The 27,666-nt window shown below is 33.1% G+C and overlaps 1 protein-coding gene and 3 pseudogenes across 1 annotated transcript; all 4 read left to right on the top strand.

Moving 5' to 3' along the window:
* Window positions 1–7,363, top strand: part of LOC107496159 (ABC transporter C family member 3-like) — a 14,574-nt pseudogene extending 7,211 nt beyond the window's left edge.
* Window positions 1,339–4,439, top strand: LOC127740501 (ABC transporter C family member 3-like; annotated as a pseudogene).
* A 5,798-nt stretch (window positions 7,364–13,161) lies between the features above and the next one.
* Window positions 13,162–14,784, top strand: LOC107496062 (pheophytinase, chloroplastic-like; annotated as a pseudogene).
* A 4,149-nt stretch (window positions 14,785–18,933) lies between these two features.
* Window positions 18,934–21,832, top strand: LOC107496063 (receptor-like protein 36). The gene is given in 5 exon segments (XM_052252033.1): window positions 18,934–19,188; window positions 19,190–19,360; window positions 19,488–19,804; window positions 19,807–21,566; window positions 21,568–21,832. Coding segments are annotated over 5 exon segments (2,535 nt in total). The 5' UTR covers window positions 18,934–19,042; the 3' UTR covers window positions 21,709–21,832.
* Window positions 21,833–27,666: the final 5,834 nt, after the last annotated feature.

Genomic DNA, 27,666 nt, shown 5'->3' with positions numbered 1-27,666 from the left:
AAATATCAAAATTAATATATATTTTTGACAAATATCACAAATGTCAAATTTTCTATATTTTTTTGACAAAAAATTTGACCGTAGAAAATTACTCCTCAATTTTGACACTCATTTGTTTTCAATTTACTCCACTATTTTTCTTCTTCTTTGGGCTCTGTTAATTTTGACATCACACTGCTCTCAGTTTAGGATTATACTACTCTTTCTTTATCTTCAAAATCTCAATTTATTCTTTAGTTTCAAGATCACATCTCATTCTTTGTTAAAATTTTTTGTTGAGAATATTTTATAGTCAATAAGTGTCAAAATAAATAGTATTTTTGACAATTAATAAATATCACAGAAAATATGTTATCAAATTTTTCTAACAAATTATTTTTGACAGCTAATATTTATCAAAATAAGATTTAATTTTTTTTTCACAATCGCTTATATGTTAAAAATACTATTTTTGACAAAATTTTTATTAACATATTTTCATAGTTAAAATAGTGTCAAAATTTATTTTTTTGACAAATTTTAATTTTCTTTTACACATTATAACCCTAAAAAATAATCTATATTGTTATAGTGATAAACAATCATATTAAGTGTAAAAAAAAATTAAAGGCTTATCAATATTATATATATAATATTTGGATTTAATTTAAATATAAGTTAAAACTTTTATATTAACACTCAATCTGTCAATCATACATTTATACATTATTTCTTAAAGAGAGAATTATTACTACTTCAAAATAATGACACTCATATAATAATAATAATAATAATAATAATAATAATAATAACACATATGAAAAAAAATCCAATTCAGTTTTATTAAAGCAAGTTTATCTACTTTGCATTTTTATTAGTAATAATTTAATTGAGTGTCTTATTTTAATTAATTAAAAAATTTAGCCAACATATATATCTTTAAAATACACTATAAGATTATTATTAATAAAAAATTAAATTTTTAATAAATATAAAATAAATACATTAAAATTTTAAATTTTTATATTTGCAATAATTTTTTAATTTATAATATAATATTAAATTATTAACATTTGTCTTTAGTCTTTACCACATAAGATAAATAAATCCTTAATTAATAATAGGGCTAATATGGCCAATTTTTCCGATTCAGATTTCAACATCATTTAATAATATTTTAATGGTGGGATTCTGAGAATTTGATTTCTTCACAACTTCTTAGTTCTCATAATCTAATTAATGTAGCATTCATTAGTTTTATATGTTTCCATCGGCGCCACCAAAACACACTCTCTCTGTTTGCATCTCTTTTCTGTCACTTTCTGAAACTGTTTTTTTTTTTCTTTCTCTCTCTTTTTTTCCTGGGAAAATTAGCCACCACTGTTTTTCCTTTTCTGACTCAGTTCGAATCTCCTTCCTTGATTCCTTCGTTCTTCCTTGGCCACCACGTTTTCCCTTTTTCCAAGGAACCCTTCTTTTCACTCCTTTGACTCTCTCTCTCTTCATTCTTTGACTTCACACTATATGATAGCTGCTTTATTTATAGCCTCAAACAAAATCTTATTTTCTCAAAAACTCAGAAAATTTTGCTACTTTCTGACACCCTTTTGGCAGAGCTTCACAGAACTTCAATCAAAGAAGCACCTTTCTTTTTTCCTGTTTTAATTCTATTCCTTTTTTCGTACACGTAATAAGTAACTACACTATGTTTTCTGTGAACTCTGCCACCGTTTCTTTTCTCCTCCAACCACTCTTTCTTCATGCTTTCTCGAGCTTCCTCCACCTCTTATTGGTGGTGGTGATTTTGGTGTTGTGGATTTGGAAGAAAGTCAGAGTGGGAGCTTCTGCTACTGGATATGAGTCTAATAAGACGAATTATAATAAGAAGGCTCTGTTTTGTTCTGTTTTTGCTTCAGCATTTAACCTTATCGTATGTCTCTTTAATTACTTCTATTGGTATAGAAGTGGTTGGTCAGAAGAAGAGCTCGTGACTCTTTTGGATTTGGCACTCAAAGCTCTGGCTTGGGGTGTTGTTGGTGTTTGCTTACAAAAAGGTTTCTTCTTCTTCTTCAGTTCAGGTGATAGAAGATTTCCATTACTCTTTAGAACTTGGTGTGTCTTCTACCTGTTTGTTTTTTGTTATTGTTTTGTAGTAGACATTGTTCTTGTGTATGAAAAACATGTGGCTTTACCTGCTCAGTACTTAGTTTCTGAAGTAGTTTCAGCTTGTGTGGGTTTATTCTTCTGTTACTTTGTGTGTTTTGTGAGGAATGAGTGTGAATTTAGCACTCTTGAGGAGACTCTATTGAATGGTGATGCCCATGTTAGTGATAATAAGAAAGGGGCTGAAACTGTTACCCCTTATTCAAATGCTGGAATTTCAGCATTCTTACATTCTCTTGGGTTGGTCCTCTTATTGCTGTTGGCAATAAGAAGACCTTGGACCTTGAGGATGTGCCACAACTAGATAGCAGCGATAGTGTGGTTCGAGCCTTTCCGAAATTCAGAGAAAAGGTGGAGGCAGATTGTGGTGCAGTTAACAATTTGACCACAATTAAGTTGGTGAAGTTGTTGATAATCTCGGAATGGAAGGAGATTCTCTTCACAGCAGTTCTTGCATTGCTGAACACTTTGGCTTCTTATGTTGGTCCTTATCTCATTGTTGCTTTTGTTCAATACCTTGATGGACAAAGGCTATATGAGAATCAGGGCTATGTTTTGGTTTATACATTTTTCTTGGCGAAGCTTGTTGAGTGTTTGACTCAGAGGCATTGGTTCTTTAGGTTGCAGCAAATTGGACTTCGAATGCGAGCACTACTTGTGACCATGATCTATAATAAATCATTGACACTTTCATGTCAATCAAAGCAAGGCCATACTTCCGGGGAAGTAATCAACTTCATGTCAGTTGATGCTGATAGAATTGGTGTCTTCAGTTGGTACATTCATGATTTGTGGATGGTAGCTCTGCAAATTTCTTTAGCCTTGTTGATTTTGTATAAAAGCCTTGGCCTTGCTTCAATTGCTGCATTTGTTGCAACCATTGTTGTAATGTTGGCAAATGTCCCCTTGGGATCATTGCAAGAAAAAATATCAGGATAAGTTGATGGATTCAAAAGATATAAGAATGAAGGCAACATCAGAGATTCTCAGGAACATGAGGATTCTCAAACTTCAAGGGTGGGAAATGAAGTTTCTGGCTAAGATAACTGAACTCAGGAAAACCGAGAAGGGCTGGTTAAAGAAATTTGTTTATACATCAGCCATGACCACATTTGTGTTCTGGGGTGCTCCAACATTTGTATCTGTGGCTACTTTTGGAACTTGTATGCTTATGGGGATTCCACTTGAATCAGGGAAGATCTTGTCTGCACTTGCTACCTTCCGGATTCTTCAAGAGCCTATATATAATCTTCAAGATACAATTTCAATGATAGCACAAACTAAGGTTTCCGTTGATAGGATCTCATCATTCCTTCGACTTGACGACTTGCAGTCCGACGTTGTAGAGAGGCTTCCTCGCGGTTCTTCTGATAAAGCAATTGAAGTGGTAGATGGAAATTTCTCTTGGGATTTATCTGCACCGAATGCAACATTGAAGAACATAAATCTCACAGTTCTACATGGCATGAGGGTTGCTGTTTGTGGTACTGTAGGATCAGGCAAGTCTACGTTACTTTCCTGTATATTAGGAGAAGTGCCAAAGAAATCAGGTATCTTGAAGGTGTGTGGAACAAAGGCCTATGTTGCTCAGTCTCCATGGATACAAAGCGGAAAGATAGAGGATAATATATTGTTTGGACAGGAGATGGATAGGGAAAGGTATGAGAAGGTACTTGAATCTTGTTGCTTGAAGAAGGATGTAGAAGTTTTGTCCTTTGGTGATCAGACAGTTATAGGAGAACGCGGTATCAATTTGAGTGGAGGACAGAAACAAAGAATACAAATTGCTCGTGCCCTTTACCAAGATGCTGATATATATTTGTTTGATGATCCTTTTAGTGCTGTGGATGCTCATACAGGATCTCACCTCTTTAAGGTAACTCAACTCTTCTATAATTTAGTTCTTCCAACATGATTGCACATCATCCATTACTATTTTAATAACTGAGTTTTTCTATTTTGTTTGTGTATGGCAGGAAGCTTGCTTGGCCAACTAAGTTCAAAGACAGTAGTATATGTTACTCATCAAGTAGAGTTCTTGCCAGCTGCTGATCTTATTTTGGTGAGTATTCCTTAACAATTTTATTTTCTTGTAATCCAAAAGTGAATTTTATTCCACCACTCATGTTATAATGCCTTGTTGTTAGGTCATGAAAGATGGGAAGATTACTCAATGTGGAAAGTATAATGACTTGCTTAACAGTGGGAATGATTTCATGGAACTTGTTGGTGCACACAAGAAAGCGTTGTCTACACTCGAGTCTTTGGATGGAGGAACAACATCAGATGAAATAAGCACCATGGAAGATGGAAGTGTTTCTAGTGCTAATGGAAGTATTAAAGTAAAAGAGGTAAACGGATACGAGCAAAATGGTAAAACAGATGAGAAAGATGAGCCAAAAGGGCAGCTTGTTCAGGAAGAAGAAAGGGAGAAAGGTAGAGTTGGACTTTCAGTCTATTGGAGATACATCACGATGGCGTATGGAGGAGCTCTCGTTCCTTTCATATTGTTGTCTCAGATTCTCTTCCAAGTTCTCCAAATTGGAAGCAACTATTGGATGGCTTGGGCAACTCCAGTCTCACAAGATGTGGAGCCACCTGTTGAAGGAACAACTCTTTTGGCTGTCTATGTTGCTTTGGCCATTGGAAGTGCATTTTGCATCCTTTCTAGAGCAATGTTTCTTGCCACGGCTGGTTATAAGACGGCTACTATACTTTTCAATAAAATGCATTTCTGCATCTTCCGTTCCCCAATGTCATTCTTTGATTCCACTCCGAGTGGTCGAATCCTTAACAGAGTATGTGCTACACTGCTACTCCATTCTTTTAGTTTTTAAGATAGATGTGATTTTTGTATCTGAATTGCTTTTAAAGTTTGGATATAATAGTGTTCTGCTATCTGTTCTATGCAGGCTTCTACTGACCAAAGTGCAGTAGATACTGATATTCCTTATCAAATTGGTTCGTTCGCCTTCTCCATGATCCAGCTTGTAGGAATTATAGCAGTGATGTCCCAAGTTGCATGGCAAGTTTTCATTGTCTTTATACCTATGATAGCAGCCAGCATATGGTATCAGGTATAATAAAGATGTGTATATTACCAAATTTGAATTTGCAGAGGATTTGACTCCATTAAGTGATCTTATATGGTCCTAACTAACCTGTAATTCTGCAGCAATACTATATACCATCGGCTCGAGAACTATCACGTTTAGTTGGAGTATGCAAAGCTCCAATCATTCAACACTTTGCTGAAACAATTTCTGGTACATCAACCATTAGAAGCTTTGATCAGCAGTCTAGATTTCAGGAAACAAATATGAAATTGACCGATGGCTACTCTCGGCCAAAGTTTAATATTGCTGGTGCTATGGAGTGGTTGTGCTTCCGATTAGATATGTTGTCCTCTATCACATTTGCCTTTTCCTTGAATATTCTTGATATCTATTCCTCAAGGAGTCATAGATCCAGGTATATGATTCAAATATTCTATTTATTATCAATTAAAAAAAAAATTCAAATTGCATAGGTGATGAAGGATTAAATGTAATTGTTTTCTTTCCATCTAATTTTGTGATTGAAGGCATTGCCGGTTTAGCTGTTACGTATGGTCTTAATTTAAACATGATACAAGCTTGGGTGATATGGAATCTTTGTAACTTGGAGAACAAGATTATATCAGTAGAAAGAATACTTCAGTACACTTCCATTCCTAGTGAGCCTCCCCTTGTTATCGAAGAAAATCGACCAGCTCCTTCTTGGCCATCATATGGAGAGGTTGATATACATAACTTGCAGGTAGTTAAAGATATATCATAATATTTTGTAAGACACCATGCAAGGTTCTAAATTTATGTTAATAGTTTTATTATTTTATAAAATGTTTGTGCCATAGTTGTAACAATTCATTGTCCATGAAGGTTCGTTATGCTCCGCACCTTCCACTTGTGTTGCGTGGCCTCACATGCACATTTCACGGAGGACTGAAAACTGGGATTGTTGGGAGAACAGGAAGTCGTAAATCAACTCTCATACAAACACTCTTCCGAATTGTTGAACCAACCACAGGAGAAGTTATGATTGACGGCATCAACATCTCTTCGATAGGACTTCATGATTTGAGGTCTAGACTAAGCATTATTCCTCAAGATCCAACCATGTTTGAAGGGACAGTCAGAAATAATCTTGATCCTCTAGAAGAGTACACAGATGAACAAATATGGGAGGTGGGTTAGTTTTGTACTTTTATTTGTTAAATAGATGCACAAACAGAGTTCTATTCAAGATTAAACATTTGATTTCTCTTTTACAGGCCCTGGACAAGTGTCAGCTTGGTGATGAAGTTAGACAAAAAGAAGGAAAGTTGGACTCGTCGTGTAAGTATTCTAGTTTTCATGAACATGATGAAATAGCACCTCTATCCTGAACTTATTGCTGCAGTTAGCGAGAATGGCGAAAATTGGAGTATGGGTCAGAGGCAATTGGTGTGCTTAGGTAGGGTGTTGCTTAAGAAGAGCAAGGTATTGGTGCTCGATGAAGCGACTGCATCAGTTGATACTGCTACAGACAATTTGATACAACAAACTCTTAGGCTACATTTCGTCGACTCAACAGTCATAACCATTGCACATAGAATCACTTCTGGTCTTGACAGTGATATGGTCTTGCTTCTTCATCAAGGTAAGAACTAACAAATACCAATTATTCATAATTAAACTCTATTGTATCTTATTGATTCCCCCATTTTCTGATTTTTTCATTGTAAATTAATTTGATGCAGGATTAATTGAGGAATATGATTCACCTTCAAAATTGCTAGAGGATAGATCATCATCTTTTGCTCAACTTGTTGCAGAGTATACAATGAGGTCTAAATCCACTTTTGAGAAATCTGCTGATCACTGATTGAAAAAGGGTGCAAAATACCAAAACTTAGAAGTTTCTTGACAATGACGAAAATTCAGAGGGAATTACAATCTAACTAGTAGAGTAGTAGTGCTCATGATTCTTCTGTCGTTCAGAAGTTGTGATAGAAAAGTGTACGTAGTAAAAAAATGTTTTTTCATTGAAAAACCGTATTGCAGCTTTCTTACTTGAGCTATTAGTTTGGACCATTAATGATTCTATTGCCAAGAGCTTTATACTTACACATCTATCTATCTATCTATTCTTAATATATAAAAGGAGATACATAAGCAGGCACTACATTACTTTTGAGACATTTCTTTCCTCTTACTAATGCTATATCAGCAATATTGCTTACTTGACACAACTTTAAAATCAACCACTCAATTCTTGCCAAATCAACTATTATTTTCAAATCAGCAAAAAAATAAAATATACAAATAAAAAACTAAAAAATAGAATCCAATAAATTTGTAATCTCCAAATATATTGAATTTATATTTTTATATTTATTATATCTTATCGTTATAAACAATACAATAAATTTATAAGCGCAACAATTAATTTATAAATTAAAAGTTTAAAAAATGGAAATTATATTTTATTATTATAATTATGTTTATTATAATCATTTTAATTTTTGTCAATGAGTTATACCTCAAATGGCATAGTCTCCCATATTGACCACAACTCCATAAGTTTAGGCCACTGACTACGTCAATTGCATGCCAACTTTAGAATAATTATTATTTGGCACAATTTTAAAATCAACAACTCAACGTTATAAACAATACAATAAATTTATAACCGCAATAATTAATTTATTAATTTTTATAAATAACTCACTAAAGGTAATAAACACTTCCGAACTGCACATCTCAAACTTACTCAATAGAACATCATTCTTTCAAAGCAGAACGATTAGAAATCGAATAACTATCCAAGATCTAATGGCCATGCAATGAGAATCTGATGATCATGTATGACAGAAAAAAAAATCACAACATGCATCATCCATTCACACTTACTCAAATATCATATACCTAATGATAACATAAATTGAATATTGGAATAGGAAAAGATCTTCACAATTTTAGCAACTATAAACGAAATTGATGACAAATTAGGATGGAACTATGTTAAATGTAAAAAGTGTCAGAAGAAAGCATATAAAAAAAGAAACAACTACATTTGTGGCACATGTAATCAAACACCACAATATCCAACAATAAAGTAACTCTATATACTTTTTATAATCTCATCTATCAAATTATTAGTTGCTAGCCCAATACTTATTTTAGGTTCAGAATTCAATTAAAGGTTTTAGATCAAAGTGTTACAACAATTTTTGTACTATTTGATGGCGACGCAAAAAATTTATTGGGCACAATTGCTTCAAATCTAATGACATTTCAGAAAAATAATGACATTGAAGCACCACACCATCAAGAGATTAAGGAGAAAGAAAACCATACAAATTCAACACACATCTTCGAAAGAAGAATATACATATAAAGATGGAACCAAATAACACAATAGAAAGTGCATCAAACTCAACAATTCATAAAGAACATATCTTCGCAAGAACCTACGACAAAAAGAAGAAAGCACCAACTCTAACAACCAACAAAAAAAGGAGGACGAGCGACACATAAGATGACTAAGTCCATCAACTAAAACAAATGCAAAAATCAAACCACCAAATAAAAATGTCACTTTGTACAACTCCAACATCCAAATCTTTTGTACTACAAATTATTTAAAATAAAACACCTTTTAAATTTAACTTCAATTTACACATATTTAATTTATTTCTACAAAACATAATAATTTTTAATATTTATTATATACTATCATTAATTTACCGTCGCGCGGGTCTCATTCTAGTCTATCTATTTATAATATATAAAAGTTGATACAAACTCTCTCCACAATGAGTTTAAGCCATCTTTTCTTTGCTAATGATGCCACATCAGCAATTCAGCAATTCTAATGACTTGGCAAAAGATGAAAATAAACCAATCACTATTTAGTAAAATAAAATGTTTTAAAAAAATTAAAACAAAAAACTCTTATCTATTATTATTCAATTGAAACATCAAGTACTAATTAAATGCAATAAATATACATTAAAAGTGCTATAATAATAATAATTATAAAAAATTTCAATTACAAATATTTAAATTTTACAACTTATACATATTAAAACTCTTACTATTCTTCATTTTTTAATCTCTCATACTAATTGTAAAATATTTCTTAAATTTAATATAACATTTTTATTTACAAACAAACAAAAAACGTAAAAAAAAAGACAAAGTGTAGCAATTAATGCAAAATGAAACATGAAAAAAAATGAAAATGCAGTTTTATATAACTCTAATATAAATAACCTATGTCCTTTTTAAAAATAAATAAATTCAAAATCTATTTATAATATGTTCTCTAATATATTTTTAATATAATATTTATTAAAATATATTATATAATATAAATAATCTACCTCTTCGCGCATTATGCGGGTCTTACTCTAGTCTGTTGTAAAAAAAAATAAATAAATATAGTAGCAGATAATTACTAAGTAAAAAAGTTTGCATTAAAAAAAAACATTAAAATTAATTTTTGTCATACATAATTTATTTCCATTATAATTTATTTTTTTAAAACAAATTGTATTGAATAGATACTCTCACTCCAAGGCGTCGTATAAGAACTCTCACAAGCCATCACTCCAACTCTTTTTCTCATTTAACTCATTCAAAGACTAATTAAATGAAACTAGAATGAGATCTGCTATGCGTCAACGGTAAATTAATGATAATATATAATAAATATTAAAAATTGTTATATTTGGTAAAATTAAATTAAATATGTGTAAATTAAAGTTAAATTTAAAATGTGTTTTGTTTAAACTAATTTATAGTACAAAAGATTTGAATGTTGGAGTTGTACAAAGTGACATTTTTATTTGGTGGTTTGATTTTTGCATTTGTTTTGGTCGATGAATTTAGTCTCCTTATGTGGCGCTAGTCGTCCTTCTTCTGTTGTAGATTCTTGTGGAGGCATGTTCTTTATGAATTGTTGAATTGTATGCATTTTTTATTGTGTTGTTTGTTTCATCTTTGCATGTATGTTCTTCTTCTGAAGATGAGTATTGAATTTGTATGGTTTTCTTTCTCTTTAATCTCTTGATATGCATGTAGTTTTCCAATGACATCTACAATAAAAAGAACAAAAATGTGTAGAATTTTTTTATTAAATAAGTTATTTTTAATAAGAATAATTGAAATAGTATAAAGTGAAATTACCTGTTAATATTTTTTTTTTGACCCACTCTATCGGACAATGTCTCAAGTATTGCAAATTCAAAATAGTGTTGGGAAATGTTCAATTTAAAAATACAATAAATATGTTTGTTTTGTACCTTTTCATCTAATATAATCATTTCTAAGCAAAGAAACTCTTCTTCATTTGTGGGTGTTAATGTTTCTCGTAGACGAACCACGTGAACTTTGATAAACCAATTGTCTATTTGTTTGGTGATATTGTCCAAAGAATGATGCTCTATTGAGTAAGTTTGAGATGTTGTATAGTGCGAAAATAAATTTCTTGTGCTAAATTTGATGTTATTTGAAGAAATAGTGATAAGAGACTTATATAAGTAGTTCAAATAGTATGAAATTTGAATATTTGTAACGTTAAATTTATTATGATTAATAGATTATGACATTTGTAATATGGATGTTTATTATATTTAATGAGTTATTTATAAAAATTAATAAATTAATGATTGGGGTTATAAATTTATTGTAATGTTTATAACGGTAAAATATAATAAATATAAGGATATTGATTCTTGTAGGTTACAAATTTGGTTAGATACTATTAATTTCTAATTATTATCATTGGTAATTTTGCAGCCTAATTTCCATATACTTCTATTACTTGTATATTTTTATTTTTTGCTGATTTGAAAATAATAGTTGATTTGGCAAAATTTGAGTGGTTGATTCTAAATGTAATAACTCAAAAAAAAAAATTGTGGGCCACTCTTCTTTTTCTTTTTCCCTAACCCTAATCACACACAAAACACTCTCTCTCAACCTTTAGTCCCTCACTAGCCGTCACCCTCCCCAAACCCTCCTTCCTCACTCACACACGGACACAGACTCACAATACACACACAAATCACATGAACAAAGAAGAGAAGAATGGAGGGAGAGCTGCGCTGCGAGGGAGAAGAGAGAACCGCTGCTACGTATCCTGCCGCTGCCCTCCCCACTGAGCCGCCAAACCCGCCACACCTTGCTGGCAGTTGCCGCCGTCATAAAAAACGATGGAGGAGAGAGAAAGAGGCGAACACGAGGAGAGAGAGGGAAGCCTTTGTGTTGTTGTCGTCGTACTGGAGGGCTGGCTGTTGGGGGAGCTGCTGCGACGAGCTCACCGCCGGCTAAGACCCATCGCCGTCCGTGGAGAGTCGTCGCCGTCTGGGTCGCTACCGGAGGAAGAGAGCTTGCACAGGGGGTTGCTGGAGTGGCTCGCCGCTGCCGCAAGTGCCACCGCACCTCTGGCCGCCGGGAAGTCACATTGAGGTCGCCGTTCTTCTGCCGTCGCCACTGCCGAGGTTTTTGGTTAATGGGTATGGCGCTGTTGTTGCCGGAACCACCACCGGTGCTGCCACTACTTGTTTCCCTTAAGTCCGAGTCGTTGTGGTTGTTGAGAAAGTGGGTTGGAACTGAGGTTGCGGCTGCCGCAGCCGCAGTTTCGGGTTGAGAGGAAATGGTCCATTGACGCGTTTGGATTATAGTTTCAACAATCGAGAACTATCGCCAGCTCCATCTTGTCGCTACTCCAGTCCAAATTCTACGTTCATTCGTTCCATTCCACTTCAATCCCCCTTACCTTGAATTTGGCACTCTGGGTTTGGTATCTTCGGTCTCTTGGGACCACGTTTTGAGTAGGCTTTACATTTATAATTATTTTGACATATATCTATTATGATCTTTGAATTATACTCATTATATTTGCTTTGAACGATTTTAAATTGATTAGAATAATTAATTTATTAAAATTAAACAATTCATTTTTATGAAATTTATATTTTCGGAACTATACATAAGACTATATATATTTTTGATGAAGTTTTGCATTATTCCAAAATGTTTGATTTTACTTGAATATCTGTTTTTGAAGTATTTGTTGGTACTTACTTACTTTAAAAATTGTGAAATATATTTGAAATCTCTTATGATTGAAAAAGTATGATTGAAAAAGATTTCTGATGAGAAAGTATTATCTGATTTGATTTGATTCGATATCTTATAAATTTGAAAGATAAAATATTTGTTGTATTTGAAATTATATGTTTTGAATTGGTTTGGGAGGCTCGTATTAGAAAACCGTAGTTAACGGCGGTTATGACATTAACTTAGATGCATCTAACTCCAGCTAGCAGGGGTGTTGCTAGCCTAACGTGTAGGCCACACGTTAGATCTGTTATTCTGTTAGGACACACAAGAAGAAAGGGCTACTCATAGAGGTGGAGCCGGCCAAGTGTGGACTTTTGATTTGATTTCTATATGAGAACTCCCTTATTGATTCACTTATTATAATCAACTATTATTTTCTAATTAAAATTATTTGGGTAAAGGACAAATAGGTCCCTGACCTTTTAAAACGCGGACATTTTTCGTCCCTCAAGATTGGAAAATACATTTCGATCCCTCACCATGTAAATTCTATGACAATTAAATCCTTCCTTGGAATTGGTGCTCGAAACGGTAATGGAGATTGCTGTGGTGGAAGGATGGAGAGTGATATGTCCGTTATGATTGTTGAAGTGGATGAGGAACAAATTATTGGAGGACAAATTGGTCTTTAATGACCAAAACAACGCCATATGCATCCCCACTTTCATGCCCATCATCCCAGACCTCTTCTTCTTCTTGCATGGCAGTTTCATCGCACCCTTTAAATATGTATGCAGTTAAAGTTGAAATCTTTATATGATGATCACAAAAGTTTTTGTTGAATTTCTACTGAGTTCACTTGCTATGGCTTGTTAGTGCAGATTTGAGTTTTTGGGTATGAAAATTCTTTGTTATGGTTTCACACCATGCTGCCAAGTGGTGCAGACAAAGTGAAAATTGGTTGAAAAGAACTTCAATTCACGCCAATCAAGGTTTCCAAGCTTTGTAAATCATGGAATTTCTTGTACCAACACCGTACCCAGAAGTGATTCCATGAGATTTTATCATAGGTCACTAAGTGTTCCAGAAGAGTCCAGAAGATTAAAGAGTTTCAGGGTTTATAGTGAAACTTCTGATGGCTATGTGATTGGTAGTGAAGATGAAATTCCAGGGATTGATGAACATGCTACTTCTAAGATTCTAGTTCCAGTGTTACCAGATGGTTCAAATGGTGAATTTGGTGCTCCTATAAGTAGTTGTTTCTGGCAATGGAAACCTAAACTTAATGTACACTATGAGAAAGCTGGTTGTGAAAACATTGGTTCACCAAATGTTCTTTTTCTTCCTGGTTTTGGTGTTGGTTCTTTCCATTATGAGAAACAGCTTAAGGATTTGGGGCGTGATAATAAAGTGTAGGCATTGGATTTTTTAGGCCAAGGAATGTCCCTTGCTTTTGAAGACCCTGCCCCTAAGATTAAGGAAGGTGAAAGGGATATGGATAGGGATAGTACTTCTTCATGGGTTTTGGAGAAGAAGCTGAACCTTGGGCAACTAAGCTTGTTTACTCTGCTGATTTGTGGCAAGATCAAGTTAGATACTTCATTGAAGAGGTAAATGACATTGTCTTAGACTGGTTGCAACTACTTACTTTGAAAATTTATTGATTCTTAGTGGAATGACTGTGTTTTCGGTTTTCGGCAGGTGATCTGGGAGCCTGTTTATGTTGTGGGGAACTCACTAGGAGGATATGTTGCATTGTATTTCGCAGCATGAAACCCTCATTTGGTGAAGGGTGTCACATTGCTTAATGCAAAACCTTTTTGGGGGTTTCTTCCTAATCCAATCAAGAATCCAGCGAAATTGTTTCCATGGGCAGGAACTTTTCCTCTACCTTCTAGTATAAGGAGGTTCACAGAATTGGTGTAAGTTTCATTCAATGTTATTCATTTGTCTCTTTGAAAAGGCATGTTTCTTATAAAACATTTTGTTTTAACCTTTAGGTGGAGAATATTAGTGACCCTGCAAGCATTGCTCAGGTGCTTAATCAGGTTTATGCAGATCATTCGACAAATGTAGATAATATGTTTCCGCGCATAATTGAAACCACAAAGGCACCCTGCTGCTGCAGCATCGTTTGCTTCAATCATGTTTGCTCCTCAGGCTAAAATATCTTTTGCTGAAGTTTTATATAGGTAGCAGAATACTAAAACAATTATAGCATTAAGAATTTGAATACTGCTATGGCTATGGATATGCATTTATGATTTATGGTTCAAACCTTGAGGATTTTGATTGTTGTTTGCAATGTAGATGTAGAGAAAACGATGTGCCGATATGCCTGATATATGGGAAAGAAGATCCATGGGTGAAGCCAGTATGGGGAGTGCAAGTGAAGAAAGGGCGCGATGAAACTGCCATGGAAGAAGAAGAAGAAGAAGAAGAAGAGGTATGGGATCATGGGCATGAAAGTGGGAATGCATACGACATTGTTTTGGTCATTAAGAACCAATTTGTCCTCCAACAATTTGTTCCCCATCTACTTCAGTAATCATAACGTACACATCACTCTCCACCCCTCCACTTCAGCAATTTCCGTTACCGTTTCGAGCACCAATTCCATGGAAGGATTTAATTGTCACGGAATTTACATGGTGAGGGATCGAAATGTATTTTACAATCTTGAGGGACGAAAATGTCCACGTTTTAAAAGGTCAGGGACAAAACTCACCTTATCCCATAATATTATCCCATAATATTTGTATAGTCTCATGTTAATTATAGATGTATTGTCTAGTCACTGAGTTACAAAACTCACCTTTTTTTTCTAAAAATATTTTTCAGGAACAAATATTTGACTATGTAAGACTTTCTATTCAAGAATAACGATCTGCAATGAGTACTTATTCTTTGTCGAATTCCTAGAAGTGTATGCTTCATATGTCACAGGCAGGATTCAAGCATTCTTAGTTATTTTAAGAGTAAAGGACAAATAGGTCCCTGACCTTTTTTTTTGCGGACATTTTCGTCCTCAAGGATTGGAAAATACATTCATGTCCCTGACCCTTTCAAAACGCGGACAAATTGACCCTCCGTTGAAGTGACTCCGTTAGACTCAACGGAAAATGCTGACGTGGCTCCCGTGGCGCTGACCTGGCCGTTACGGGAGCACACGTGGCATGTAGCTTTTCAAAACAGGACATATTAATCCTCTCACACCAAAATGTGTAGCTTTTCAAAACAGGACATATTAGTCCTTCCAACCCAAAACGACGTCATTTCACCCAAACCCCCAATCTTTCACATTTATGAGCCCTAATCCTTTCACAGATCAGCCACCTCCAACCCCAACCACCTCCTGCCCCTGACTCCCTCTTCCACCACCACCTACGCTTCCCCTCCTCTCCTTGCCCCATCCCCCTCCCTCTCAACTCCCTCGCTTACCCTAACACACTCTACTCCCCTACCCATGCGCACCCTCCACAACTGCCGTGTCCCACTGTTCTGTTCTAGTCTCATGATACAACTACATTGGTCAAAAATTCAACAACCAAAACCTACGCATGAACCTGCCTAGAAAGCTCAAAGTCCTTCATCTTCACACAAACAATCAACACACTTGCAAAACTAAACCCATTATACCCAATACATAATCTCCTCAACTCCCCATAAAACCCCAAAGTCTCACCAAACACCCCATTATGCGCATACCCAACAATCATCGTATTCCACGACACGAAATTCCTCTCAGGCATTCTATCAAACACACCCTGAGCCTGCTTCATCATGCCCAATTTCACATACCCAGAAATCATATTGTTCCAAGAGTACAAATTTCTAGCCTCCATTTTGTCAAACACCTTGCGGGCACTAACAAAATTGCCGCAACTAAAGTACATACAGATCAAATGGTTAGCCAAATACGTAGTGGGCGTTTGAAACCGGTGAGCTTGAGATGCAAATGGACCAATTTGCCCTCACGGTAGGAATTGGAGGCAGAGCAATGGCGCAAGAGGATGGCAAGAACACGAGAAGGTAAGCGAATGCCCTTAGGGTGGAAGTGATTGAGAGATGAAACGGCTTCGTAGACGGAAGGAGTGTTGAGGAGAGACTTTGAAATGCAGAGCTTGAGGGATTTGAAGCACTTGAGCTTGTTGAGGGGTGAGAAGGAGAGAGGCGATGTCACGGTTCGTCGTCATCTATGCGTATGTGCGGTGGTGGAGAAGCTCCGGCCACCATGGACGGGGGATCTAGGAAAATGAAGGTGGTGACGGCGGATAATAATGAAAATGGTGGTGGGTGAACCACATACAGAACCCGAAAGCAAAGTGGGTCAAAAGTCGGCATCTTCCTGGCAGAATCAACATCTTACGTAGTACGCGTCAACATCATGGAACACGGTGGTTGTGGAGGGTGGGCATGGGGAAGGGAGTAGAGTGTGTTAGGGTAAGCGATGGAGTGGAGAGGGATGAGGATGAGGCAAGGAGATGAGGGGCAACGTAGGTGGTGGTGGAAGAGGGAGTCAAGGGCAGGAGGTGGTTAGGGTTAGAGGTGGCTGACATGTGGAAGGATTAGGGCTCATAATGTGAAAGATTGGGGGTTTGGGAGAAACGACATCATTTTGGGGTGGGAGGACTAATATGTCTTGTTTTGAAAAATTACACGTTTTGGTGTGAGAGGACTAATATGTCCTGTTTTGAAAAGCTACATGCCACGTGTGCTTCCGTAACGGCCAGGTCAATGCCACGGGAGTCACGTCAGCATTTTCCGTTAAGTCTAACGGAGTCACTTCAATGGAAGGGTCAATTTGTCCGCGTTTTGGAAGGGTCAAGGACATGAAGATATTTTCCAATTCTTAAGGACGAAAATATCCGCGAAAAAAAAATCAGGGACCTATTTGTCCTTTACTCTTATTTTAATTTTTTGTTAAAAATATATAACTATTTTTTTTAGAATTTGTAAAATATTTGTAACTTACTTATTCAACTTATATTTGACTATGTTAGGCTTGTTATAGGATTATTTTCCTGAGCGCCGGTCATGACTCATTTTAGGCCATGACACTAAAATTTTGTCAAGTAAACAATACTGCTGACATAGTATTAATAGGAAAAGAAAAATGTCTTAAAACTTAAAAGTAATGTGGATAAACTTATGCATCTATTTTTATATATTAAAAATAGATTATCTCCTAAATTCTAACCCATCCATGACGCTATTTTCATATGTAGTTTCAATTCCATTCATTGCATGCATGGACCTCTCGATGGTGCTTCTTTTGTCTTGGACGTCTTTTATATTAATTTCCACATAACATTTTTGTATTATATATTGACTTAGATTTCAGCTTATATAATTAGGTGTGCAGATGATTATTCTAATATTAAGATTTAGGTGGATAATTTGGAGGTGTAGTGTATTTTAATTTGATTGGTAATTGTTCATATTATTTACAAAAGTTATTGATTACCCATTATAATAACCCCGTCTTAATTTGTTCTTTTGGCCTTGGAAGAAGCACAGCAAACAAAAATATAACTTTTAACGTGAATTCATGGACAAAACGCTTGGTCAGTCAACCTAACTGAGGTTATCCACAAAATGTCTTGTATATATTATGGAAAATAAAAATTTTTCCCACAGAGAATTATTTTTAAATGAAAAATAAACACACATTTTCATTAACTAATTTTATAACAAAACTAGGTTTAGCAGTAAGTCAAGCCAATTTATAAACGAGTTTGAGATCGACTTATTAACCGTTCGATAAGTTAAATTCATGATTAAAGTATAACAGAAATTGATGGTAAAAATGCATCAAGATAAGTTCATATTTTCATTTCATGATTAAAGTATAACAGAAATGCTCATTCAAACTTATGAAAAGAACTTGCATTATTATATTGTTAACATGAAATCTTATATCATGGATTGCTTGGGGAATGGGGAAGACTTGGGATTGCGTTGTTGAAGGGCTGGGGAAAAAATGTTCATTTTGAAATAGTCTTTGGCATATATTGTTGATTATGACGAAGCTATGATGTATATATAAAGAAATGTTTGTCTATTATATTGAGTTAATATAATGACTGATAGAAATAGCCATATACATAACCACGTCAAAAATCTGCTAAAGAAGTAAAATATTGTACATATAAATGTTATCGAATACCATGCAACACACATCTCCTTGAAATAAACTTGACCAAGTTCCTTCCGGATAAAAGTTTAACTTTAGGTCTACTATTTCAATTATTTTATGAAGCTAATCAATGGTTTAAGCAATAATGGTTTCTAAAATTTGATGATTGGAGTAAATATAAAATACCATTATGGCTTTATCCAAGGCCGGCCATGATAGAACAACATTTAATTGTACTGTAGGTTTAATTAATAGTACTCTAATTTGAGAAGCACATATATACATCTGAGTATGACGTTAGAAGAAACCTTAGAATATGATTTGGTCTTTGGTATTGATAGATTGGGATATAGTATGAATATTTTTTGGTAGGTGTAGCTTTTAATATAGAAATTAGGCATATGGTTGTAATTCCAATTTGGGCATAAATACATGGATCATGATTCATTGATTCTTAGCAAAACCATGAAGCAATAATTAATAACTAATCATGTTGGTGGTTCTTAGAGTGGTGGTGTGTGTTCATATGTTTTTGCTATTTCACTTTGCATGTTTGTCTTCACATTCATGTCATTCCTATGAAAGTTCTGCTTTACTTCAGTTCAAGACCCAACTCATTACAAACACTACCTTTTATGAGTATGTGTGCCCCAATCTTTATCCAAAGATGAGGACATGGGATAATGGAACAGATTGTTGTTCATGGATGGGTGTCACGTGCCACTCTGTGTCTGGTCACGTGATTGGCCTTGATCTCAGTTGCAGTGGGCTTGTAGGTAATATCCATCCTAACAGACTCATCTCCATACACTTAGTCTTGCTTACAATCACTTGATCTCTCTGGGAACTTTGGTTTGATGTCGAAAGAAACCACTTGGAAGAGAATCTTGCAAAATGCAACTGCTTTAAGAGAGATTGTATTGGATGATACAGACATGTCTTCCATTAGTGCAACAGCAAGTCCTTTGTCTTTGATTGCTAACATGTCTTCCTCTTTGGTTACTGCTCTTAGCCTTGCCAATACTGGAATAAGGGGACATGTGACATCTTCAAAAGCTCTATCTAGGTGGCAATGAAGACATTCAAATTTATCTTCCAAAGTTGAATTGTAGCACATCTCTTCTGAGTGTCTTGGATCTTTCATTGTGTCAATTCCCAGGATCACAAATCCCTTCTTCCTTTTCTAACCTCACACATTTAACTTCTTTGTACTTGTCTGCAAGTGAATTAAATGGTTCAATTCCATCATTTCTCTCAAATCTTCAACATCTGACTCACTTGGACCTTTCAGACAATAGATTTAGTGGTCAATTTCCAAACGTACTTGGTCAATTAACCAGATTAAAAACACTCAATCTTGGAAGTAACAATCTAGGAGGGAAGTTGTTGTTATCTTCACTAGCTAACTTAACTCAAATTTCCCACTTGGATTTTCTGATAATAAGTTTCAGGGGCCTCTACCTAACAAAATAATTGGTTTCTCAAGTTTGATTAGATTGCTTTTAAGTGATAACATGTTGAATGAAACAATTCCATCTTGGTGTTTCTCCTTACCATTTTTAACATTCGTAGATCTATCAGATAATCTGTTTACAGGGCATATAAGTGCAATCTCATCCCATTCTTTACAGTATCTAGATTTATGCAGGAATAAGCTACAAGGAAATGTTCCAAAATCAATGTTTAACCTTGTAAACCTCACAGAGTTATGTTTGTCAAGCAAGTGGAGTGGTTCCCTCTACTTTTCACTTTTCTCCAAGCTTCAAAACCTTAAAGCTCTTTCTCTTTCAGGTTTTAATTCATTGTTATTAGCTTCTGAAACCAATGTAAGTTACCAGTTCACCAACTTGTTATCATTGCAGTTGCTACAGGTTGATTTAACTAATATTTCCAAAATCTTGTGGAAATTTCCAAAGTTGCAAACTCTCGTTTTGTCAGAAAACAAACTTGAAGGAAATGTGCCCAAATGGATACATGATATACATTCATTAGAGCGTCTGAAACTATCACAAAACCAATTGTCATCAATAGGCCAATTCCCATGGTATCAACTTAAATACCTTGATCTTAGTTTCAATCTGCTAACCGATGACAATATTTCCTTTATCTGCAATGCAACTTCTCTCCAGATTGTCAACCTGTCACACAATAAGTTTAAAGATACCATTCCACAATGCCTTGCCAATTCACCAGATCTTCAGGATTTGGATTTACCGATGAATAAATTTCATGGTACTTTACCAAGTACATTTTCAAGGGATCTCATTTCATTAAATCTCAATGGGAACCAATTGGAAGGACATCTGCCTAGATCTCTATCCAACTGCAAAGATTTGATAGATTTGAATCTTGGCAACAATCAAATTGAGGATACATTTCCAAACTGGCTTCAAAGTTTACCGTATTTGGAAATATTAGTTTTACAATCCAATAAATTGTATGGGCCGATTGTCAGCTTGAAAACTAAAGATATGTTTCCCCATTTACTTATTTTTGATATCTCATCCAATCATTTTAGTGGTCAATTACCAAAAGTCTACATAAAAAGTTTTCAAGCTATGAAGAGTGTTGTTGGAGTGCAAACAAGTTTTTATTACATCAAAAGTAGTTATGTCTTTATAACAAAGGAAATTGAGATAGAATACCATGAGTCTATGACTGCAACAATGAAAGGGCTTAGAACCAATTTTGAGAAAATTCCAGAATTTCTTGTAAGTATTGATTTATCAAGTAACAGATTTGAAGGAGAGATTCCAGATGATTTTGGGGAGCTTCATCGACTCATAGGCCTCAATCTTTCTCATAACAATCTCAATGGTCCTATTCCTCACTCTCTGGGAAATTTGTCAAACCTCCAATCATTGGACCTCTCCTCAAATATGCTTACAGGGAAAATTCCTGATGAATTGACCAATCTGATCTCTCTTGAAGTCTTGAATCTTTCCAGTAACCATCTTGAGGGAACAATACCTCGAGGGAAACAGTTTGATACATTTTCAAATGATTCCTATGAGGAAAACATGGGGGTATGTGGATTTCCATTGTCAATTCAATGCAACAACAATGTCCCTCAACAGCAATATCCATCTTCTGAGGCTGAAGACAAGTTTGGATTTGGTTGGAAACCAGTGGCAATAGGATATGCATGTGGAATGGTATTTGGAATTGGCTTGGGATGCTGTGTTTTTCTCAATTGGAAAACCTCAATGGCTTGTGATCATCTTTGGAGGCAAAAGAATTAAAAGGAGGAGCCGTGGAACCGGCGTGCAAGAACAACTTAGTGGCCACAACTTCTGCATGAGAAATCTGTTTCAGGTTTTTGTTGTAACATAAATGTGCAATAATTAAGTTTGTATGCTATGCTGCTGTGTCTTTTTATATTTCGTTTGAGGCTTTAATTTGGTTGTTTCTGTTTCTGTCTTTTTATATTTTTAAGTCTATTGTTACATATATATGATGCTGCAAGTAAATTATGATATTTTTCTTTTTTTCATGCATATCTAACAACACTCATTGATTTTGCTTCATTCTACTGGTTAGTGTTCCAACTTCTAACCAAGCACACATTTGTCAATATCTTAAGAAATGCACATTTGTCAATATCTTAAGAAATCTATTTCTCTGTTGAATTTAAACTTGGCCATAAAGACTCAAAACAGAGAAGATTATTGTTATAAAAACAGATATATTATAGTGATGAGAAGTTGAAGAAAAAAGCAAAGTAAGAAGCAGTTTTTGCAATAAAGCTAGGTTCTGCCTTCTTATTGATTTAGAAGAGGGTGCTTGACTTTTAAATAAAACAGAAATAGATTGGAACTCTTATTTAATGTTGATCCATCTAGATTTTTCATTTTCATGAATCTAAAAAATGGAATTTCAGATTGTACAACTAGTCACTATTACTTTCTCGATAACTATAATTAATAAAATTGGACACTGGACATAAAAGCCCAATGTTAAATACATCACACGTGCAATTATGATGTTCTTGATTCCTATCATCTCAGTTTCTTGTGCACTAATCCAAGGTTTGATCTATTTAAGCACTTTGTGGCAGCATGTCATAACTCACATCTGTTTTAAAAAATAGAAAATAAATAAATAAATCATTTTCTAAGGCATAAGAAGAGCAAAGTATTGATGCTTGATGAAGGGACTGCATCAGTTGATACTGCTACAGACAATTTGATACAACAAACTCTTAGATTACATTCCGCCGACTCAACAGTCATAACCATTGCACATAGAATCACTTCTGTTCTTGACAGTGATATGGTTTTGCTTCTTCATCAAGGTAAGAACTAACAAATACCAATTATTCATAATTAAACTCTATTGTATCTTATTGATTACCCCATTTTCTGATTTTTTCATTGTAAATTAATTTGATGCAGGATTAATTGAGGAATATGATTCACCTTTAAAATTGCTAGAGGATAGATCATCATCTTTTGCTCAACTTGTTGCAGAGTATCCAATGAGGTCTAAATCCACTTTTGAGAAATCTGCTGATCACTGATTGAAAAAGGGTGCAAAATACCAAAACTTAGAAATTTCTTGACAATGACGAAAATTCAGGGGGAATTACAATCTAACTAGTAGAGTAGTAGTGCTCATGATTCTTTTGTCATTCAAAAGTTGTGATAAAAAAGTGTATTTAGTAAACGGAAATGTTTGGTAACCAAACATAATTAGCCAAAAAGTTCTTAAACTTAATTTTTGTCATACATATTCATTATATGTTTTTTTTTTTTTTCAAAACAAATTGCATTGAATAGATACTCTCACTCCAACTCTTTTTCTCCTTTGACTCATTCAAAGACTAAAATGAAATCATTTTCTAACCCATCCATAACGCTATGTATTTTTATATGTAGTTTCCATTCATTGCATGCATGGATCTCTTTTGTCCTATGCCCATTAATTTCCACATATAACATTTTTGTATTATACATTGAGTTAGGTTTCAGCTTGTATTATAATAATAATATTACCGTCTTATATAATTTATTCCTTAGTCTTTGGAAGAAACACAGGAAACAAACATACAACTATTAACGTGAATTCTTGGACAAAACGCTCATTCAGTCAACCAAATTAGATTAGCCACAAAATATCTTCTATATATATATTATGAAAAATTATCTTCTCATTTATTTTATTCTTCTTTCTCCCCATATTTCAAAATATAAATCTTTCCCATTAAGACAAACTTGTGTTTTAAAATGAAAGAAGCATATTTTTTATTAACTAATTTTATAACAAGACTTATTTCTTTGCGAAAAAACAAACTTAGTTAGTTGAGTAATTAATTTACATGTCATTTAAGTAAGTGTTTGGAGTTTAAGTCACGTCTTATGCATGCAGCAATTTATTGACTAATAAAAAATCTTTAAACAAAATTTCGATAGCCTATTGAGATGTGAGATACGGTGAAAAATATAAATTGTTATTAAGAATATAGATTTTGGTAGTCTCTTATCTAATTATGTGATAACTTTGTGAATTAAAATTTAAATAATATATTAAATTAATAAAATATCGTATTGTAAATATAAGAGTAAATATAGTTGCATAAAAAAATCTGAAAATTATGTAATTATTAAAAAAAATAAAAAAAATTTAATCTACTCTTTTCATCTCGCTAACAGAAAATGTATCAATTTTTTCTCCTCCATGTCCATTATCCACAAACACCATAGCTTCAAGTCCATCATCCTCTGTATCTTTATTCTTCTTCTTCAATATAACGCAGAGAACCAAGAACGGCTAAGCTAGTGAGTAAATAAGCCACCAAAGACAAACGATAAGTAGATTTAGGTTTTGATTTTTTAATTATTTTATTTTTAAATTTTGATTTGTTTTGATTTTAAAATATTTTAAAATTAAAAACAGAAAATCGGTTAATCGGGCTATAAAATCACAAAATCAATTGCAGATTTGCAGCCAACAAAAAGATTCGTTTCATAAACATCTAAATCGGGTCGGATTTGTTCGGATTCGTGACCGCTTTATTAAAATTCTGCATCGCAAGAAGACACGCCGTCGATACGCTTGTTTGACGTATCCACCGCGTGTTGGTATCGAATTCGCGTCCGACACGGATACGCTGGCACCATGAACGAATTCGTGCTTCATAGATATTAAATAAGGGAATTAATTTTTTTTGTTAGTACCGGTTTGTTTGTTCAGCCCAAGACAAAAAATAATAATAATAACAGTAATAAATAAATTTAATTTACTTGATAATTTTTGATAATAAATTAACTTTAAAAAGTACTGCACTCCTTACTTTACCTAAAATGCACTAGCTTTTGCCATATATATGCGCCTTTGAATCCAAATTTCACTTAGTGAAACGCATGTATGATGTGCTTAGTGCTCACAATATTAATAATTTAATATTATATTATTGAAGTAAGTTTAAGCCTTAACCAGTTGCCTAAGCCTAAAAGTCAGCTACTTCTCATACACATCATGTTTGTTTGCCTTTTTCATATGCATGGACATCGTTATACTTTAGCATTACTACATATTAAACTCATTCATATAGGCCACATTTATTCAATTCAATCTATGCATATTTAATATGCATGGCAAATTTTGTAGTGCCTATAATTTTAATGTCAAAAATGTCGAATTTATTTTTTATGATAAATTTTAAATATTAAAAAATTATTTATTTTTATATTTTTTAATTTAAATATTAATTTTTATCTCTTTTTAATAAGTTAGATAAGTATACACGAAGAACATCGCATGCACCATTTAATATTTCATACACTAACTTTGGACTTTATTTCCGTCTTTTTTTGTTCGACAGCACGGTTAGCAACTTAGCATAGAGCAAAAATCGTGATACCCAAAACTATAACAGCGTGCACTTGCTAAGCCCAAGTTAAGCCCAAACATTGCATAGCCGAGCCCATCAAGCGTCTCATCTTTGATCTTTTCCATACCTATGGCTATTATGAACTTATGATATCTCTCTTCCTTTGCAACCCAGTAAGCCACTACACTAAGTCTATGTTTGGTTGAAAAAGAAAGAAATAGAAATGAAAGAAAAGAAAAAAAAGAAATTAAATAAATTTTTATTTTTTTTAGATGTGTTTAGATGAAAGAAAAATAAGAAGATATATTATAAAAAGATAATTTTACCTTTATAATATAAAATACATTAAAAAAATGAAGAAGTAATATTGAAAGTGATGAGAGAAAAAAAGTTATTTCTCCCTTTTCTTTCCAATATTGGAGAGAAAAAAAATTAATAGGTCCCACCAGTTTTTTTTCTATCCCTTTTCTTTCCTCTTTAATTTCTCTTCACAACCAAACAATGAAAAATAATCATTTTTCTTCCTCTTTTCTTTCTTCCTTTTTCTTTCCTTTCATTTTCTTTTCAAACAAATATAGCATAAGGTTTCCACAAGCATGTGTGAAATTTAGAAAAGAGGAAACCACCAAAAATTACGTTGAATTATCAAATTGTTGATATATTAATTATTAGTATTAATATTTATTTTAATCAATTTGAATTTATTAAATGGTCATCTTATTTGTCCGTTTAAAAAAGTATTTAGAGTTCGAATCTCGTCTTGTGTGTATAATAATTTATTAGTTAGTAATAAATAGAGCATCAATATGTGGTGAATTAGTCCTCGATTTGCCGAGTTAGAAAATTCGTAGAAAAAAATTGTATTTGTCTTTAAAATAGATTAATTTTTTATTAATAACAATACTTATAGACTTTTGTCTTTGTTAAAATTTACTTGAGACAATTTTATTTGTTGGTATCATATTCATTCTTGAAGTTAAAACAATATGATCAACATTGTTATTTGTTAAAACTTCACATTTTATGAAATGAATTTTAAATTTTTAAATTTATAAACCTATGTCATTACAAAAGTTATTAGATCGATTAATATTTTTTGGTAACATGGTGCACCGAAACACCATCGTTAAGTATTAGTTAGTGTGAAGAGAAATTAATAACAACTTTTATTATTCAATATATAATTTATTCTATTGAAAGATAAATTAATATTTCCTAAACTTGTAAATACATTTTCTTTTAATTTCTTACATAATTTTATTTGACAATATTTACCATTAAAAAACTAACGAATGACCATACTATCCTACAATATATATGATGTATAAAGTAATTTCTTATCTTGAAATTAATTTTAGTTAGTGAGATAAAATTTAAAGTTTTTTTCTATTTTCTTACTCAAATTTAAATTTAAATTTAAATTTGATTAACAACTCAACTTTTTTAATTTCAACAAAAAAATTAATTAGTTAGATACAAAATATTCATCATTTAATAATTTTAATCATTTAAATTTTAATTATAAAAAATTGGGTTAAAATTAATTATAAACTTAATATCCAATGTATTGATTTTTTTTTTGACAAAATTAATGTATAATGTATTGAGAATTGATTTATTATCCAAATTTTTTTTATAAACTTTGTAATATGTAAAAATAGTGATCTTATTTTTTATCAATAATTTATATAAATAATCATTACAGAAAAGAAAAAAAATTATATATCATATATAATAATCCTTGATATATATAGTGTCGTGTATATATTAAAATTATCTATTTTAATAATGTGAGTAATTATTGTTATTTTTATTTTTTCGTTACATTAGAAAATAATATTTAAAACTAAAAAGCGATAATTAATTTTTTAATTTGAATTAAAAAATGTCTTATAATATATCCAACTTTTACATATATTAAGTGTTATAATATTAAATAGTATAATATTTTCTATAACAATGACTCAAAATATTAATCTAAAATATATTTGGGTCTAGTAAGATCTCAATGCAAGCAATATCAACTAAAATTCATTGTTAAGGTGCCTAATCCGACTTAGTTTCATTACCTTAAAGGCCGAATGCAGATGAAGTCCATGCGTCATCTCTTAAATCGGCTCAGATTAGATCTCCGTCGTTTGTTAGATATGGTAATGAGTACTTAGAGGAGAGTGAGAAGCCCCCTTCTCATCTCTTACTCCTATTTAAAAAAAAAATCTACATTCTTTTTCTGTCATTGCAAGTTCCTGTTTAATTACTGCTTAGGAAATGCAGATCTCCTCGGGTATCTACAAATATTCTTTGAAATTTAAAAAAAATTAACACAAAAAGACATAATATAATAATCATAAAATAATCAATTCATCAATATAATTTAACATAATTTATAACATATTCGTTATGAAAAATAATATTTCAAAAGGAGAAAACATAAAAACATATTCCAACATAATAACATA

Source organism: Arachis duranensis, chromosome 7 (genome assembly GCF_000817695.3).
Source record: "Arachis duranensis cultivar V14167 chromosome 7, aradu.V14167.gnm2.J7QH, whole genome shotgun sequence".
NCBI classification, from domain to species: Eukaryota; Viridiplantae; Streptophyta; class Magnoliopsida; order Fabales; family Fabaceae; genus Arachis; species Arachis duranensis.
This window is presented reverse-complemented; position numbering and strand designations above follow the sequence as displayed.